Source organism: Scleropages formosus, chromosome 6, assembly GCF_900964775.1.
Source record: "Scleropages formosus chromosome 6, fSclFor1.1, whole genome shotgun sequence".
In the NCBI taxonomy this organism is placed as follows: Eukaryota; Metazoa; Chordata; class Actinopteri; order Osteoglossiformes; family Osteoglossidae; genus Scleropages; species Scleropages formosus.
Genome location: NC_041811.1, coordinates 19,798,726 through 19,815,753, shown reverse-complemented (window position 1 = coordinate 19,815,753; position 17,028 = coordinate 19,798,726). Strand labels below are relative to the sequence as shown.

Sequence of the window (17,028 nt, the reverse complement as noted above, 5' to 3'; positions counted from 1 at the left end):
GACCACTACAACAGTCAAATAATAAAAATAAGTACAGTAAACCAGTTATACTCATTGGTTCGTTTGTTGCTGCTACAATAATATCTATAGTGAACTGGTCAGTGCATACTGTTTGATTTATATTAACAGAGCAGAACTTATGAAAATGAAAAATTAAGCTTACATTTAAAGTAAATGCATGAGGTCACATCAGCTTGATTTCAAAATTTGTACTTGTTGAGTCACTGGTTTCAGGTCCCATGGATTGCAATGCAAATGTATGCCTGCAAATGAGTACTCTCCGGGCAACTATTCTCATCAGTAAAAATACACGGACTGTAATTCACGATATTGCAGGTCAAAATTAAAACAAGATGTCAAAAACCAAAATTAATTGGTTCTTCTTGACTCAATTATTTACATAAAATCTAAAATGATTACCCTGAAAATTATTCTTTCCATTCATTTTTTTTTTTAACTAAGCATGCAGAACAAAATAAAAACCAGCACCTATTAATGTGCCTCTGCCAAATAAGGTAATGAACTTTTGCACATTTCATCTATTTAATAATTCATTATATGTTTTGGCAATATATGTGCAAGCAAAGAACTTGACTGCTTTAATCCATACTATTTTACCTTCAACATAAATGCAAGCGATGAGTTTTGAGTAACTGATCAAGGCAATTGTTTGAAAAATTTGGATGTGTGGAATACCAATAAATAGTACAACCAGAATAAATGTATTTAATGAGGGGGGAATTAACTTCTAGTGCCTTGCTATGCATAAAAAAAAAAACAATCACAACAGATTACATAATTTTCAGCCCTTGTTTCAAAGTATAATGTCTGTGAATAGTTAAGACTGTTACTTATCAGTTGTAGTATTCCATTTTATTTTCAAAATAGAAGCAAAGACTAAAGAAAATTCAGATAGGTTTTTGACCTTCCAAATCATTGCAGTATTTCTCCCCACTTCATCTTTCTCCATTGGCTCCCTGTAGTTGGTGTCATGTTACGCTCATCAAAATGTTTTCTAGTTTCAGGAGTCTAATTATGACCTACAAGACCACAAATGGATCTGCTGTCCAATACCTGCAGGACCTGATCACTTTCTACAGCCCAACCAGACTGCTACAATACCCCACCTCTGGCCACTTGGTGATCCCAAACAAGAGAGGTCAAAAATCAAAAGCCCAAAGATTCTTGGTTTTGGCTAGAATATAATGGAATGAGCTCCCTGTGTCACTTAAAACTGCTGAATCCATCCTAACATTCAAGAAGTATCCCAAAATGCATCCAGAGACCCTTCTCTCCTGACCTGATTTTCAAAATTAAAAAAAAAAAAAAAAAAAAAAATATATCTGTTCAACATACAACTATTTGTGTCGCCATTTCCGTTCCTCCTCTCTATTGGTGATATGCACTTTTGTTTACTCAAGTATACATTGCTTTGGAGAAATGTTAAATTAATAAATGTAAACCATTTTAAAACATTGACATTTTTTCATAATTTCTCATTTTTAGGCTGATTTTAGTGTTAGCAAATATCTTGTGCTGGTTTTCACTGAATATCTGAAAAACTGCGAACAGCCAAATATAAGATCTGTTTTTTTTTTACAACTACTGAGATTTATACCATGGAGCAATTCAGTGAAACACCCATCTACTGTCATTCAGGAAGGTAGTTTTTTGTAAACTAGCCTTAATAACAGCTATTAAAAATGAAATTTAATCTACACGTTGGGCAGGTGGCACAGCGTTGCAGCAGGTTTGACCTGTGCGAGCTGTGTGGCAGGTCTGGGTTTCAAGCCCTGCTTGGGGTGCCTTGCGGCAGACTTGCGTCCCATTCCGGGTGTGTCCCCTCCCCCTTGGGCCTTGCACCCAGTGTTCTAAATTTTAATATAGCATCCAATTTCCTAAGCACAAATGCCACTGTAATAGGATTTTCATCACCATATCATTTCTGTTCATATTATAACCTGAATTCTAGTATTGTATAGTATTATAATTTTTCAAAATCTAAATTTTCCATATTCATAAAATGTGAATTAAAGGCATGCACTTCAATCACAACTGCCCTATTTATTTTCTCACGTGAGTTTTCAGTAGTCACTTGAGTAATAAATAAAACACTTCTGTTCTGCAAATGTCATTCTTATGTCAATAGTCAAACCCCAAATGGTTAGGTAAATTAAAATAAGATGAAAATTTACTCAATACAGCTCAGTATATCACTTGAGAAATGCTTTCAAAACCACTGAATCTCACACACTCAATGTGGTCAAGAGTAAGCACGCTGTACAGCTGCTCCTGTTAACAGTACTACCTGGACTGTAACAATGGCTTTGGATGCTAATTTTCAGCAAACATTTGTAACAAGAATGAAAACTAAATTCATACAGCAACACAGATGTATACAAAAATAACCACTGTACTTTTACTTCACAAACAGTGTAGACAAAATTACATTTGCCTCTCCATTCAGTTATGTGAAGATCAGCTTCTAATTTGATAGTAATCAGGATGGAGGGAAAAAAAAAAAAAAAAAAAAAAAGCAGTCACTGCATTGCAATAGCTAACTAAGTCAAAATTTTACCTTTAGACACATATATCCTCAGTTTTGATAATATTAATGAGAGGAAATCTGACATATCAGTGAAGGAAAAATGACTAATTCAAAAAAGTCTAATCTAAAAAACAGGAAGCAATACATCTAGCCATCTGTTCATGACATAACAGTGAGTAACCTGCCTAAACATATTAGCTAAGTTGACGTTCCCTTTCTCACTGGTCAGACAGGCCAAAATAAATCAAAAGTGAAATGAAAGCCACAGAGTTGTCACATATTTTTCCATTCAAAGTCTTAGACCTCTTCACCTCTGTTGAATCTGCATTATAAACAACAGCTCAGTTACACCTGAGGAACTACTGAGGTAACTTGGATACTTAACATCTTTATTACAAATGACAATCACTCAGTAAAATGACTACTTAAATCCTACGTATAAATATCATCCAGTGATGTCTTCCGAAGTACATTAATCCTGAAGGGCATTATTTTTCAGAAGGTTCACTTTGCCACCAGTCTTTGATCTAGAGTACAGGTTGACTACATCACTGTAAACCTACACTATATCAACCAAGACTATGAATAGCAGAAAGTTTGACACACAAAGGAAGTCTACAAAGTAAAGTCAAGGATTAGGGTAAAGGGGGGAGAGAGACACTGAAATTGGTTCTGCAAACTTCAGTATGAGAAGTACAGTCCTACATCTGAGAATGACTAAATATCCCAAGGCTTAAGAAGCATTAAAAAAAAAAAATACAGCCTGATGTCCAGAATCAAAGACAGAAAACAGCAGCAGCTAATTTCTCATACCTGTTGTTATTGTTGTTCTCCAGGTGCCCTGTCAGCATTTTAAAAGTATCAGGGTCAGCTGGATATAAAGAGTGTGTAGCGTGGCCAGCTGGAAGCAGTGCAGCCAGGAACCTGCAGCCCTTTGCTAGGAAGGAACCAGGAGACCTCCGTGCCAGTGTACAGAGCTAGGCTGCAGGGCCTGGCACAGCTGATCCCGTCACCAGCTCTAACGCAGGGGATTGGGGGGGGGGCTGAGCTGCACCAGGGGTGGGAGATACCATCTGGTTTGCAAACGGGGGGGGACTGTGAGTCTGATAAGTGCCACACATCCAATGCACATGGATTCAGATGAGCGCAGGCATATCTGCGATCAACATTTGCAAATGTTGAAGTTCACTTAAAATGGGATCGATAATATAGAATGCAACCTTCACATTTAAGTCATATGCTCCGTGATATTGGTACTATAGAACCTATGCAAAAACAGTAGAATGTATACAGTATTGTTCTCTACAATACAGCAGAGCTGTCAGGAAATGGATAATACTATCATTAAAAAAGCAAGCCCTTACACTTTTCACATTTCAAATACATAGAAAAGGTATTAAAATGTACACAAATACTATTATTTACTATAGTTGACATGAAAAACAAAACCAGATTTTTTTTTTTTTTTAAATACACAGAAGGTTACATCCCGACAACACAATTCTGAACATCCCAAGTTACCAACAATCAACACTAAGTATTAATGTGTAATACAGTATTAGATTTCATATGTGATGACAAACAGGTAATTTACAAGTAAAGGTATTTCATTGTTTATTCATTAATGTAAAAATGCAAATTTTAAAAATTTACACATTCAGAACTAAACTTCTGTAACAAAAGTGTAGGTACAAACCTGATTTTCTAAGGCCATGATACAGACAGTTATGTACATACAGAGTGCACAGTTTTACCTTAATATAGATTAGAAATGTTGAGCAAAAAGAAACAGGTGGTTCAGATTTGTGGAAGCATTCATTCATCCCTCCTGCAAGATCAGTTATCAGTCCTGATGAGGGGATGGCCCACATGTGGCCTGTGAATGCCAAAGTAATACATAGGAGACCAATGGAGCATTTTAAGAACCGAAGTGAAGAGTAGAGAGGTGAGTCTGAGGGATGCCTGAGACCCCCTGGGGTGCTGAAAAGATGGAGCTTGTCAGAGTCCAGCAGTGGCAGCTGATTAAGTACTGCTCCACCAGTACTGTCTTGCATCCCTCCACACGCTGACAACTAAAATGAACAACCCATACAGACACAACCCAAGCAGCTCCATCACAGTAAATCACCTTCATAATAGAGAAAACAGGGTAATCGCCAATGAACCCAAAATGTCTGGACACCGGACAATGGTATCAGAACTCAAATTCAAAAGTGATCTTAATGTCGGCAACATTTCTTTTTAAAGCAAGTCTACTAAAATGCTGTGTTTTAAATAGCAGACTAAATAAAGTAAACCATTCTAGCAATACAGTGAAAAGCTAAGCTTGGTACAACCATTGCAGATACAGATAACACCAAATTAAATATGAAATTAAATATATAAAAAATATAAAACTGAGATGCAAAAGAGTTTATTAATCCATCCTTTAACTTACACAAGTCATATGTTTTTCCACCAATTATTTATTTTTTATTTTTTTTTTTTTTTAAACAAAGAGGATCCTAAAAGCACATAATTGGTTAACACAATATTTGCATTAAACATTTTCATTTAGCTGATGCTCCAAAGCAACTTACAATGATAGGTTTGTATACACAGCTTACGCATTTATACACTGCACAATTTTTCTGGAGGGCAAGTACCTTGCTTGTAAGGACTACAGTATGAACAAGGATTTAAATCTGGTTCCATCAAGTGCAAGTCAATGGCTTTAACCACTGCGCTAATCCAAGCACTTTATAAAGTAGGAGGGATGGAGGAACACCAGGCAGCATATTCATCACATTGCTTCAAAAGTTTTTTTTATATGCAACTTATTTAAAACGCCTGCTACTCTGGAGCTGAAAGGTTTCAGAGCATCAGGCAAACGTAATTAATGGCCTTTGTAACCTTGGCGAGATCTTCATCCCTTGGAAGCTGATGCGCCAGAAAATGGCATTTGTGACACTAGACTACTGGACCACGATAAAGATTCCTCCATATTGATTAGCTGTTACTTCAACTGCCATTCCCACAATTCCACATTGAATTCAGAAGATTTGTGATTGAGTTTTGCAACCTGTTTTGTAAATACGCAGAGAATTTTTAAGCAACTCTGTCCATCAGAACTGTAATTTATTATAATTTTTTTAAAAGATAAAACAACTCAAGCCAAACTGCCAGTGATGAAGTCAGACAGACAGAACCACAAGTTTGAGAGGCAGCAATGGTTTCCAGAGTGGGGAGGGCAGATCAGTGAACCTTGCAATAATTCTGGAAGATCACAACGCTTGCAGATATGGCAGAGCTTGTCTAGGCTAGCTGACTGTTGTGTTCTTTCTTGCAAGGTGAACAAATAATTTATTTTGAAATCTTCAGACGAACTTATTAGTGTGACTCTAGCCAGTGCTACTCAAGCAATAACAAATGCATTTTCCCCCTAAATGACTCAAGCTTTCCTCCTAGACTCACAATACTCGTTTACTGCCACCTTTGATTCTACTACCCAGAAAAGATTTATCCTCATATTTTCCACAGAACTACATGCTACTACCTTTACAAGTCAAAATCATGTCTGAGTATCAATTAGTGTTCTGTGTCATCCCCCCCCACAATTCCCATTAAACATCTATTTTGTTAATTAATTTAGCCAACGAGGGGGCATGGTGGCGCGGGAGGTTTGGCCAGTGCCTACTGTGTGCCACGTCTGGGGTTCGAGCCCTGCTTGGGGTGCCTTGTAACGGATCGGCATCCTGTCCAGGGTGTGTCCCCTCCCCCTTTGGCCTTGGCGCCCTATGTTGCCACAACCCTGGTCGGGTCAAACGGTTGTTGACGATGGATGGAATTTAGCCAACACATTCTCCAAAGTGACTTACATTGTTGGGACTGTATACAAAGCTAACTACCATTCTTTACCCATTTAAAAAAAAGTCTTTTTTGGGTAGAGGGAGACAGCTGTAACCGCTATGGAACCAACTGGCTCATTTTTATTAGTGTTCCATAAATCACCTCCCATCTGATAGGAAGGAGACCATGAAGCACATACAAACACAAGCGTTGGTTCACGATTTCTCTGCTGTTGCATAAATGCCTACCCAAATCAGCAACTGTTTAGAAGTGTGGTATGGAATCACTAGATGCAAATGAAGCACATTACAACTGCAAGACAGACACCGTAAATAATTGAAAACAGAATTTAGATTTAAAATTATTTCACTGAAATCACATCAAATCAATACTCACACTTTGCTGCAATATCTCCTGTCATGAAAGTTCCTGGACCATGCAAATAATTACTCATAGGTTTACTTTACTGAAGTTGATCTTCCAATTTGAGAGTTATCCTGGATATAATACTGCATCATACTGTTGTATTACAGAGGAAAAAAAAAACCCTGCATAATGTAGCCTACTCCTTCACACTGCATAAGAGAAAAGTCAGTATAGCTCAGTTTTTCAAATTCTAGAAGCCCATGAGCCATCCTAACCTTGAATAGGCAAAAAGCTAGTAGCAACTCCTACACACAGATCAAATCGATAGTCAAGCAGACTCGAAAGAGAACCGTCTAGCAATACAACAGCCCTCACAGCTGTTTTATTATCAGTTTATTTAAGTCTCTCCTAACACCTAATAATGCACAGATAGGAAGGAGCTCATAAACAGCCAGTGGACAGCTTTAAAAAGGACTTTCTAGGATGGCAATGCAGGTAGTGCTAGAACCTTACAGCTACTGAGCCAGATATTCAAATTTGGAATTGAGTCCAGCTCTGTATGTTGATAAATCTTTCCTCCAGGTGCCCCCGTTGCTTTCCATACTTCAAAGACATGCATCCGAGGTGCACTAGAGATTCTGAACTGCCCTTGGTGTACAACTGTGTGAGGGAATGAGTGTGTATGGCTGTCCCGATAAACCCTAAAATCCCATCCGGAGTGAATCCTACCTTAAGCTGTATACTTCCTAGGATGTCCTGTGGACCCGCATGATTTTGCACTGAATAAGTAAGTCCCAATATGTACAGATGGAAGATAATTTTCACAACTCACATTTTAGTTCAAGCTAGTACATGACAGTCACATTCTACAGCACCCTCTGGTAAAAAAAAAAAAAAAAAAAAAAAAAAAAAAAAACACCCAATAATGCTTTGATGTAAGGGCATACATTAGAGTGATAGTCTTTTTTGTTTTCTTTTTCTGGCAAACTGACAACAATAGCTGTATGTCTTATAACAATATTCATACAGCAACAAGACTGATACTGTCACATTCCTTGGGGCACATTTTTAATGCACAAGTTAGAGACACTGATTCCTTGTGTAACTAACATTATAATTACAATATTCAATAAACAACACTGCTCTCCTGCACTACTGTGACATTATTGTCAATGTATAAGAAAAAGATGCCATTACCCAATTTCCAAAAATTCAACATTCTTGTAGGAACAAGTGAAATTAGTGCATCATTAAGAAAACAAGCATTTCTCAGCACATCTGCCAAATCTTTTAATTTAATCTATTTTTAAGAAAATACAAAAGGAGAAGTGATCACTTCCACAATCCTGACACATTCGGAAAGCCATTCTATAGAGAAAAACGGAAATCATGGGCTCAGCCTGGCATCTCCGGGCAATCACAAAACACCATATTCCAAAACGGTCAACTCAATAAAACGAGAATAAAATCTCTTGTTCCACACCAGGGGCTCACTGAGGAACATTTGTTGAAATGTCCCTAACTCTGCAGTGCAAATCTCTGTCAGCTCCTCATTTACTTCATATTTTACACGTTATTTTGTAAGGAAGCCATAGCATGCAAGAAATGAAGCCACAAAGGTGCAAAAGACTCAGAACACGAGGCAACAGTATTATTCAGGGCACTTCTGGCGACCAGGAAGAATCCGCAGCATTATATGTGGCCATGGTGAGGGTTGTTGCTGTAGTACAACCACACTGACTGGAGCTGTTTTGCACTTCACTTCGAGGTCATCCCTCAGCACCCACACTCACTGCTGCAGCTTCAAGCACCAAACCAAGGTGACTGACAGCCCATCTGCGCTGTTCACAAGAAAGAGCCCATTTAATTGAACATGATAACAAACGCGGCGGACACAGCCTGCAAAAAAAAAAAAAAAAAAAAAAAAACCTCCTGGCTGGTTTAGAATAACTACAATAACAACAACACCTCCAGTCAGGCAGCCAGCAGCAGCAAGCACTGCAGCCGCATACCTGAGGCTGACTGAGTGACAAAACAAACGTGTATTTTCAGTCAAATAATTCGATTTTCTCTATGTTTTGTCATATAAATACATTGATAAGGGCGTTATTGTGCCTTATACACATCCCCGTGGGACTGGGGCTGTCGCCGGTGTCTGTAGCCCCCCTCTCTGCAAGTCTTAGCAGGCTAGCTAACTGGGAATCAGTATTCATTTTCGAACTCACCCGTAAATTCTGCGGTTATATCGTCAGGCACCCGGACGGGTCAAGGAAGCGCCAACGGAATTTGTGAAAGTGTCGACGAGGTCTCTTTCAATCGCCCTTTTCCTTTCTCTTATCCATACATGATAAATAACGCCGTAGTTCCGAAGCGGTTGCTATCCCTGCTCCTCCTGGTGGCCATCTTTAATCCTCAACATCCAGCAGCGGCGGCAGCGGCGCGCATTGGCAGCTCGAGCGCCGCTCCTTCGCAGGCATTCTGGGTAACGCGCAGCTCGAGCCCCTCTACAGTATCTCTCTCTCTCTCTCGATCGAACGGGAGCGAGCGAGCGGGCGGGCGGCCGCGCGCGCTTCCCGGACACAGCGCTCGAGGATGTGGAGGGAGAAGCTCTCCGGAGTACGGGCGCGAGGGAAACACTGACATCTGCTGCACGCGCGCGATAAAAGCGCTGAATTCCTGACGGGAAGCGAAAGAATTTTTTGAGAGCAATATTTTGCGCGCGGTGTAGGCGCACTCCTCCGTCCTCGTTCCTTCCCAGCTGCCTGTTATTAATCGTGTAGCAACAACAGCCCGACTGCTGTATAATGTTCCTGTGCTGTTCCTAATTTCTGTTTTTTTTTTTCTGCTAAAACCTTTTTGAGAAGTTTCAACAGCTATTTTGGTGTTTTCCATATGTCTCACAATTCTCCCTGCGTTCATGTTTGTCTTAGAGGGGACCAAACTGCAGGTTACATCCCTTCATTTCACACCCATGTAAAATCATATTTGGGTTACTGTACCTGGATGATATCTTTCTGGGGAAACTGCCTCACAAGGTCCTGGGTTCAAACTCCATTCACTCTATAAGTGCTCTAGATCAAAGATGGATGGTGGATTGGTCACTCACAGTGTGTGTGTGTGTGTGAGTGAGGGAGAGTGTGTTCCACTGGTGTATGGATGAGTGACCCACTGTAAGTAGTGTATCTAGCAGTGTTAGTCACTGCGGTGAATAAGGTGTGTGGGCTAATAACACTACATAGAGTTCATTGGAAGTCGCTTTGGAGAAAAGCGTCTGCTAAATGAGGTAACATGTTTTCCCTTACTTGCATTTACATTTATTCTTTCAACAGATACTTTTCTCCAAAGTGACCTTCAGCGAATACTACATAGTATTTATCAGACAGCTTTTCACCCAAGGCCTTACGATGCTAGATACACTACAGTACACTACCTATAGTCAATCACTCTTCTGTACATCAGGGAAATGTAACACACTCTCGCACTACGGCCAGTTTAGAGTTGCCAGTTCACTTAAAACTTCACCTTTGGACTGCGGGAAGAAACCTACACCAACATGGGGAGAACATGCAAACTCCACAGAAACTGAGCAGGGATTGAACCCACCTCCTCTCGCAACACCCAGGTGCTGAGATTACAATGCTATTCACTGCACCACCACGCCACCCACAACTGATACCACAAGAATACTCCGCTGTATAAATGGGTAAAAAGCTGTAAAATTATCTAAGACCGTAGACAAAGATGTGTGCAAGTCAGGCTGTTATGCAAAATCCTCTCATAACATATGTTACTTAGCATTTGTTTTTCAAGCCTACTGTATATACTTTGCTGGGGGGTGCGGTGGCGCAGTGGGTTGGACCGGGTCCTGCTCTCCGGTGGGTCTGGGGTTCGAGTCCCGCTTGGGGTGCCTTGCGACGGACTGGCGTCCCGTCCTGGGTGTGTCCCCTCCCCCTCCGGCCTTGCGCCCTGTGTTACTGGGTAGGCTCCGGTTCCCTGTGACCCTGTCTGGGACGAGTGGTTCTGAAAATGTGTGTGTGTGTGTGTGTGTGTGTGTATACTTTGCCACATTTTCACCTATGTGTACTGTATGTGTAGAGATATGGAAACGTAGAAACCCTACACCTCTGCGAGCCCTATCCCAGCAATAAGTACATTTCTGGAGGTTCCAGAGTGCTGCATGGCAACTTTTCTGTCACAGTAGACAAGGATTCTGTCATGTGCCGCTGCTTTAAAGCCGTATAAAGAGAAGACGTTATTGCAGTGGCTCTCCATTTCATGGGAAATAAATGAGGCTCTCGGTAGCGGCTTCCACTTCCACTTTCGAGAGGCCAGATCCTTGATAAAAGTAACGGCCAAGTCGTGACTCTGCACTTCATGATGTCTGTGTAATTTTGAGCTGGTAGTCCAAATAGACTAGATTATTTTATTGTCGGCCTTTGCTATGTATAATGATTCACTTATTTATGCAGCAGTAGGGATACTGGTTGTTCATGTTACAAATGTTGAAATTATAAATTGTTCAATTCAGGGCCACAACAGTCCAGAGCCTATCCTGGACGTCTGGGTCACAGAGCTAAGTAGGGTACACGTTGGATGGGATGCCAGCCCTTTGGACGGTAGCCACACACATATTTTAGAATTAATTAATCCGCAGCAGATTTTTGCACTGTGGGAGGAAACGCACATGCAGGGAAAACATTCAAACGCCACACAGCCTGAGCTGGATTCAAACCTACATCCTGAAACCCCTGGTGCAATGAGGTGGTAGCACTACCCGCTGTGCTACCCTGTATTTTTCTCAGCATTCAGTTTTTCTTTTTTGAGAGCAAAAACAACTGGGATATCTGCATACAGCTATTAGCTGGCAGTAAAACTCAGCCAAACTGAATAAGAGTGTGGAGATTAGACTAATTCAACTTGCTTCCTGTGTTTGCAGCTCATGTGTGGTGTTCCTGAGTTATGCTGATCAATAAAAGGATAAGAAACTTTGCACACATTTGTGGAACACATTGTCAGCAACTGGCACTGAACAGAAGTTATTCTCACTTTCAAAGATGTTTTATTTTCATGAGCTATTTTTTAATGTAGCTTATGGAAGAAAAAGCCTTGCGGCCAATGAAATAAAATATTTTATTAGTTAAGCCATTGTTTAAGCCAAAACACAACAGAGTACTTCCAGCACTAGGAAGTGACTAAATGTTTTGGAGTGCAAAAATTGGTACCTCTCCCTTCTTAAATGTACCGATTCCAGGGTGAAATATCTTTGACCGCAAGAACGGACTGAGCTACTCAGTAGATGAACACACAGACAACTGTACATACAGCCTGATGATACTAGGACTAGACCCCATGTTATTTTGAATTTACATAAAACACTGCATTTTTCCACTCACATTATTATTTTGGGATTTGAGCCTATTACTCTGGTGAGGGGAAAAAGTTTCAATAATAGCTGTAATGTATCACATTAAGTGCTGCAGAGCTTGATTTTCTGCTTATTTCCAACTGTACATCACTCTACTGTACTGCACTGCATTACTGTGCATCTTCACTCTAACCATTCATTTAAGCTGTGCTCGCAGCTCACTCTGTTACCTTTCCCTTTTACATTCCATCTAAATTATGTCTAGGACAAGCATACATTGCTTCGACAAAAAAAAAAGAACATTAAATTAGACATGCTCTTGTTCCCATGCAAATGTGGAAATGGCCCAAAAATTTGCACGCCGCTGGTAAAATATCCACAACCCCCCAACTTCAGCGGCAACAAATTTACACTGACACCGGTGCCTTTTAAAGCCTTCAATGGGAACTAGTTTGAGAAGGAAGGAGTTCCTTATAATAGAGTAATCATAAGCTTCGAATAATATTGTTGTTGGTATTTTTTGTCTGATTTTTGAGAGAACTTGTGTTGAGCTGGGAACTGTGAACGGAACAAAAATTTTCCTGTATGTAATATATATTTATATGAATGGAAATAGCTTTTCTGTTATCCGGGTGCCTGTTTTGCGAACCGATTTTCAGAAATGCATTTTATGCACCTACTTGAGCGATGAACAACGCTGCATCAAGTGGAAAGTAACAAACTAGCTTTACTTAAGAATCATGTGTCTGCAGCCATGTCTCTTTCTCTTAATCTAATGGACAAATTGTATTTTTGCTAGGGGGATGCGGTGGCACAGTGGTGCAGTGGGTTGGACCGGCTCCTGCTCTTCGGTGGGTCTGGGGTTTGAGTCCTGCTTGGGGTGTCTTGTGGTGGACTGGTGTCCTGTCCTGGGTGTGTCCCCTCCCCCTCTGGCCTTATGCCCTGAGTTGCTGGGTTAGGCTCTGGTTCCCTGTGACCCCATCTGGGACAAGTGGTTCAGAAAGTGTGTGTGTGTGTGTGTGTGTGTGTGTATTTTTGCTGAGATGTACGTCGCTTTGGAGCGAAGCGTCTGCTAAATGAATAAATGTAAACGTAAATGAATTACGTTTGGATATCTGGACAGGGTGTATTATTTCTTACAAGCTGATCTTTATAATAACCTTCTTATATAAATTATCTTTTAAGAAGTGTTCTGAATATGTGCACATAGCACACAAATAAAACAATTGAACACAGTGAATTACATTATACTGTATATATGGGGACAGCTGTCTTTGGACGCAAAGGTCGCAGGTTTGAATCCCACCTCCAGCTGTAGTACCCTTGAGCAAGGTACTTAGTCTAAATTGCTCCAGTAGAACTACCCAGCTGTTTAAATAACTGACTTAAATTGTAAGTTGTTTTGGACAAAAGCATCAGCTAAAAGAATACATGTAAATATATTGCAACTGTTCATGAAAACTGTGAAAAACCTGGAGTTGCATGGGAACCCTGACACTGCTTATAGCCCACAGTACTGAAGTTACCAGTACATTAATGGATTAATCTTTAACTTCTTGCCCTGTGAGTTATCATTTGCACTTTCCTGTCTTTCCCCGCCAGAGACAGTGTTTCTCTAGATTGTTTTACCAGAATAACTGAGCTACTGGGTGCTGTTGACATGTATTTTTCAAATCTGTTTTTAATATGTACCTACATGTACCAGAAATGGAAGAAATTTCAAATAACTTTGTACATTCCTAACAAGCTGTTTGACACATTATTAACGGGACAACGGCGATAGAAAGTGTTACGCCGCACTGACGGAGGGCCGGTGAGTGTATTGGAATCTCTCACACAGACACACACACACAAGCTGGTTGTCCCAAGCGGGGTTTCGGCGAGCCAGAGCTTAACCCGGCAACACAGGGCATAAGGCTGGATTCAAGATTCAAGAGTTTATTGTCATGTGTACAGTAAACAGTTCGTTACACCATACAATGAAATTCTTACTCTGTGAATCCTCTCAGCAGCCTATGACATAAATTGTAAAGACATGAGGAAAGAAAAACACAAGGCATAAATCACAAATTTACAGAAATTACTATTAGTGCAAAAATCCAAGAAACTAAGTTATATACATATATAAAGTGTGCAATGTAAACATGGAAGTCGTACATGTGCAAAGTCCTGCAGCGGTAGATTGGGTCTATTCGCAGTTGGGGGGGGGGTGTGTACTTGTGTGCGCAAGGTATGCGGAGGTAGTCTGTGGTCTCTGTTGTTATTGGCGTTGTGGATGTGTATGTAGGAGGGATGGGAGGTAGTTGACACCTCTCAGCCTCAGCAGGTAATCTGTGTCTGCCGTGATGGGTGGAGAGACAGCGGATGGGTGTCGTTCACAAGCCCGATGGCCTGTGGGTAAAAACTGTTTTTCAGCCTTGAGGTTCTGGCTTTAACACCCCTGTAGCATCTGCCTTATGGTAAGGGTGTGAAAAGGCTGTGCTGGGGATGACTGTTGTCCTTGATGATGTTAATGGTTCTCCTGATGGTTCTGGCCTGGTATAGGCTCTCCAGTGATGGTAAGAACGTTTCAGTGATGGTTCGAGCAGCTTTCACCACTCGCTGTAGCGCCTTGCGATCCTGTACTGTGCAGCTTCCAAACCACACTGCGATAGAGCTGGTGAGGACGCTCTCGATTGTGCACCTGTAGAAGCTTCTGAGGATTCCGCTTGGCATGCCAAATTTCCTCAGCCTTCTCAAGAAGTGCAGACGCTGACGTGATTTCTTCACCAGATGTGTTGTGTTGTGAGATCAAGTGAGATCTTCGTTAATGTGAACACCCAGGAATCTGAAGCTGCTCACTCTCTCCACTACTGTCTCACCAATATGCAGTGGTGAGCGTTGCTCCCTCCTTCTCTGTGGATCGACTATCAACTCCTTTGTTTTGTTGACATTGAGGGAGAGATTGTTGTCGTGGCACCGCTTCATTAGGTCAGCCGCTTCCTGTATGCCGACTCATCGCCTCCCGTTATCAATCCAATGACTGTCGTGTCGTCGGCAAATTTGATGATGTTGGTGATGTTCTGGGAGGCCACGCAATCATGAGTGAAGAGTGCGTAGAGTATGGGGCTCATCACGCAGCCCTGCGGAGTTCCTGTGTTTATGGTTATTGACCTGGACGTGTGGTTCCCAATTCTAACGGACTGGGGTCTGCCCGTTAGAAAGTCCAGAACCCAGTTGGAGAGGGTGGGTAGCACACCAAGATTGTGAAGCTTGTTGATGAGCTTCGAAGGTATCACTGTGATGAATGCTGAGCTGTAATCAATAAAAAGCATTCGAACATAGCTGTCCTCGTTTTCCGGGTGGGTAAGGGCAGCGTGTATTGTTGTGCCGATGGCGTCCTCTGTGGATCTGTTCAGTCTGTATGCGAACTGGAGAGGGTCCGGAGTGTCCGGAGTGATGGTCTGGATGTACCTCGTGACGATTCTCTCGAAGCACTTCATCACTATTGGAGTCGGTGCAACGGGTCGGTAGTCATCGAGGCAGGATGCTTTGTTGTTTTTCGGCAGCGGCAGGATAGCAGTCCTCTTTAAGCAGGTGGGAATTGAGGTTTGTGCAAGGGATAGATTGAATATATCGGTAAAGACATCAGCTCGCACCGATGAGCAGGTTCTAAGTACGCGTCCAGGGATGTTGTCTGGGCCGGCTGATTTCCGTGGGTTTGTTTTCCCAAAAGTCTTTGCCACAACTGCAGATGTGACCGTGAATGGTGGGTTCTGTGTGTTCCCACCGGTCAGTTTAATACCCAGTGGTTCGTTGTTGAAAACCTCGAAACGGGCAATGAACTCGTTGAGTTTGTCAGGTGTGATGCGGCTCTCAGTGATCTCACACCTGCTTCTGCTCCGATAGTCCATGATGTTCTGTAATCCCCGCCACATGCGCCGGGTGTCAGCAGTAGTCTAATGACACTCCAATCTCAGTCTGTATTCCCTCTTGGAAGCCCTAATGGCTCTTCGAAGATCGTACCTGGCCTTCTTGTAGTCACTGGCATTGCCTGAGACGAATGCAGTAGAGCGGGCACGCGGCATGGATCGAACTTCACAGTTTATCCACGGCTTTTGGTTGGGGTACGTCCGGATCTGTTTGGTGGGCACAGTGTTCTCGACGCAGATGCTAATGTAGCTGGTTACTGCTGACGGGTAGTCATCAAGGTCAACAGTACAGTCCTCGCGCACGGTGGCATTCTTAAACACCTCCCCATCAGTGCAGTCAAAGCAGTCCTGAAGCATCTCATCAGATTCTTTAGACCACACTTTTAGTTTTACTCACTGGGGAGGCTTGCTTGAGGGGCTGTCTGTATGCAGGGTAGAGGAACACTGAGATGTGATCAGACTGTCTGAAGTGGGGGCGGGATGCAGTCTTGTATGCGCCCTTCGCGTTACTGTACACCTGGTCCAATATGTTTTTCTCCCTTATAGGGAAATTAACATGTTGGTTATGCAGGGAGTACATTTTGTAAATTACAGTGGTTAAAGTCACCTGCGACAATAAACACAGCATCCAGATGTGTGATTTCTTGTGTTATGCAGAGAGGGAGGGAACACACCCAGGACGGAACATCAGTCCATCGCAGGGCACCTCAAGCGGGACTCGGGACTCGAACCCCAGACCTACCGGAGAGCAGGAGCTGGCCAAAAACCACTGCTCCACCGCACCCCACGCAGGGGAATCTCATTAATTACACATAAAGGAAGCTGAAAATTCAAGGGGCACGAAAGATTTAATTCATTTCATGCCAGCGGGTGAGTGTTTGTAATATATCTAATATTTATACACTATAGTATATTTAGAAACGGGTGTGCAGGAGGGACACAGTGACCCCGCGCTTTCTGGAACTGCGCGGAACAAACGGTGCGAGAACGAAGCGCCCGAGTTTGAAACG

At 41.8% G+C, this 17,028-nt stretch overlaps 1 protein-coding gene across 3 annotated transcripts in view; it reads right to left on the bottom strand.

Annotated features, from left to right (window-relative positions):
- LOC108925072 (WD repeat and FYVE domain-containing protein 3) overlaps positions 1-9,205 on the bottom strand; it is a 74,080-nt gene extending 64,875 nt beyond the window's left edge. For 2 of the 3 annotated variants that reach the window (XM_018736794.2, XM_018736797.2), the window contains exon 1: positions 3,362-3,411. In XM_018736794.2, coding sequence (XP_018592310.1) covers positions 3,362-3,399 — 38 coding nt within the window. In that variant the 5' untranslated portion in view covers positions 3,400-3,411. Of the gene's footprint in view, positions 1-3,361; positions 3,412-8,967 lie in introns of those variants that run through there. The other variant, XM_018736796.2, reaches the window with a different exon arrangement.
- Positions 9,206-17,028: the final 7,823 nt, after the last annotated feature.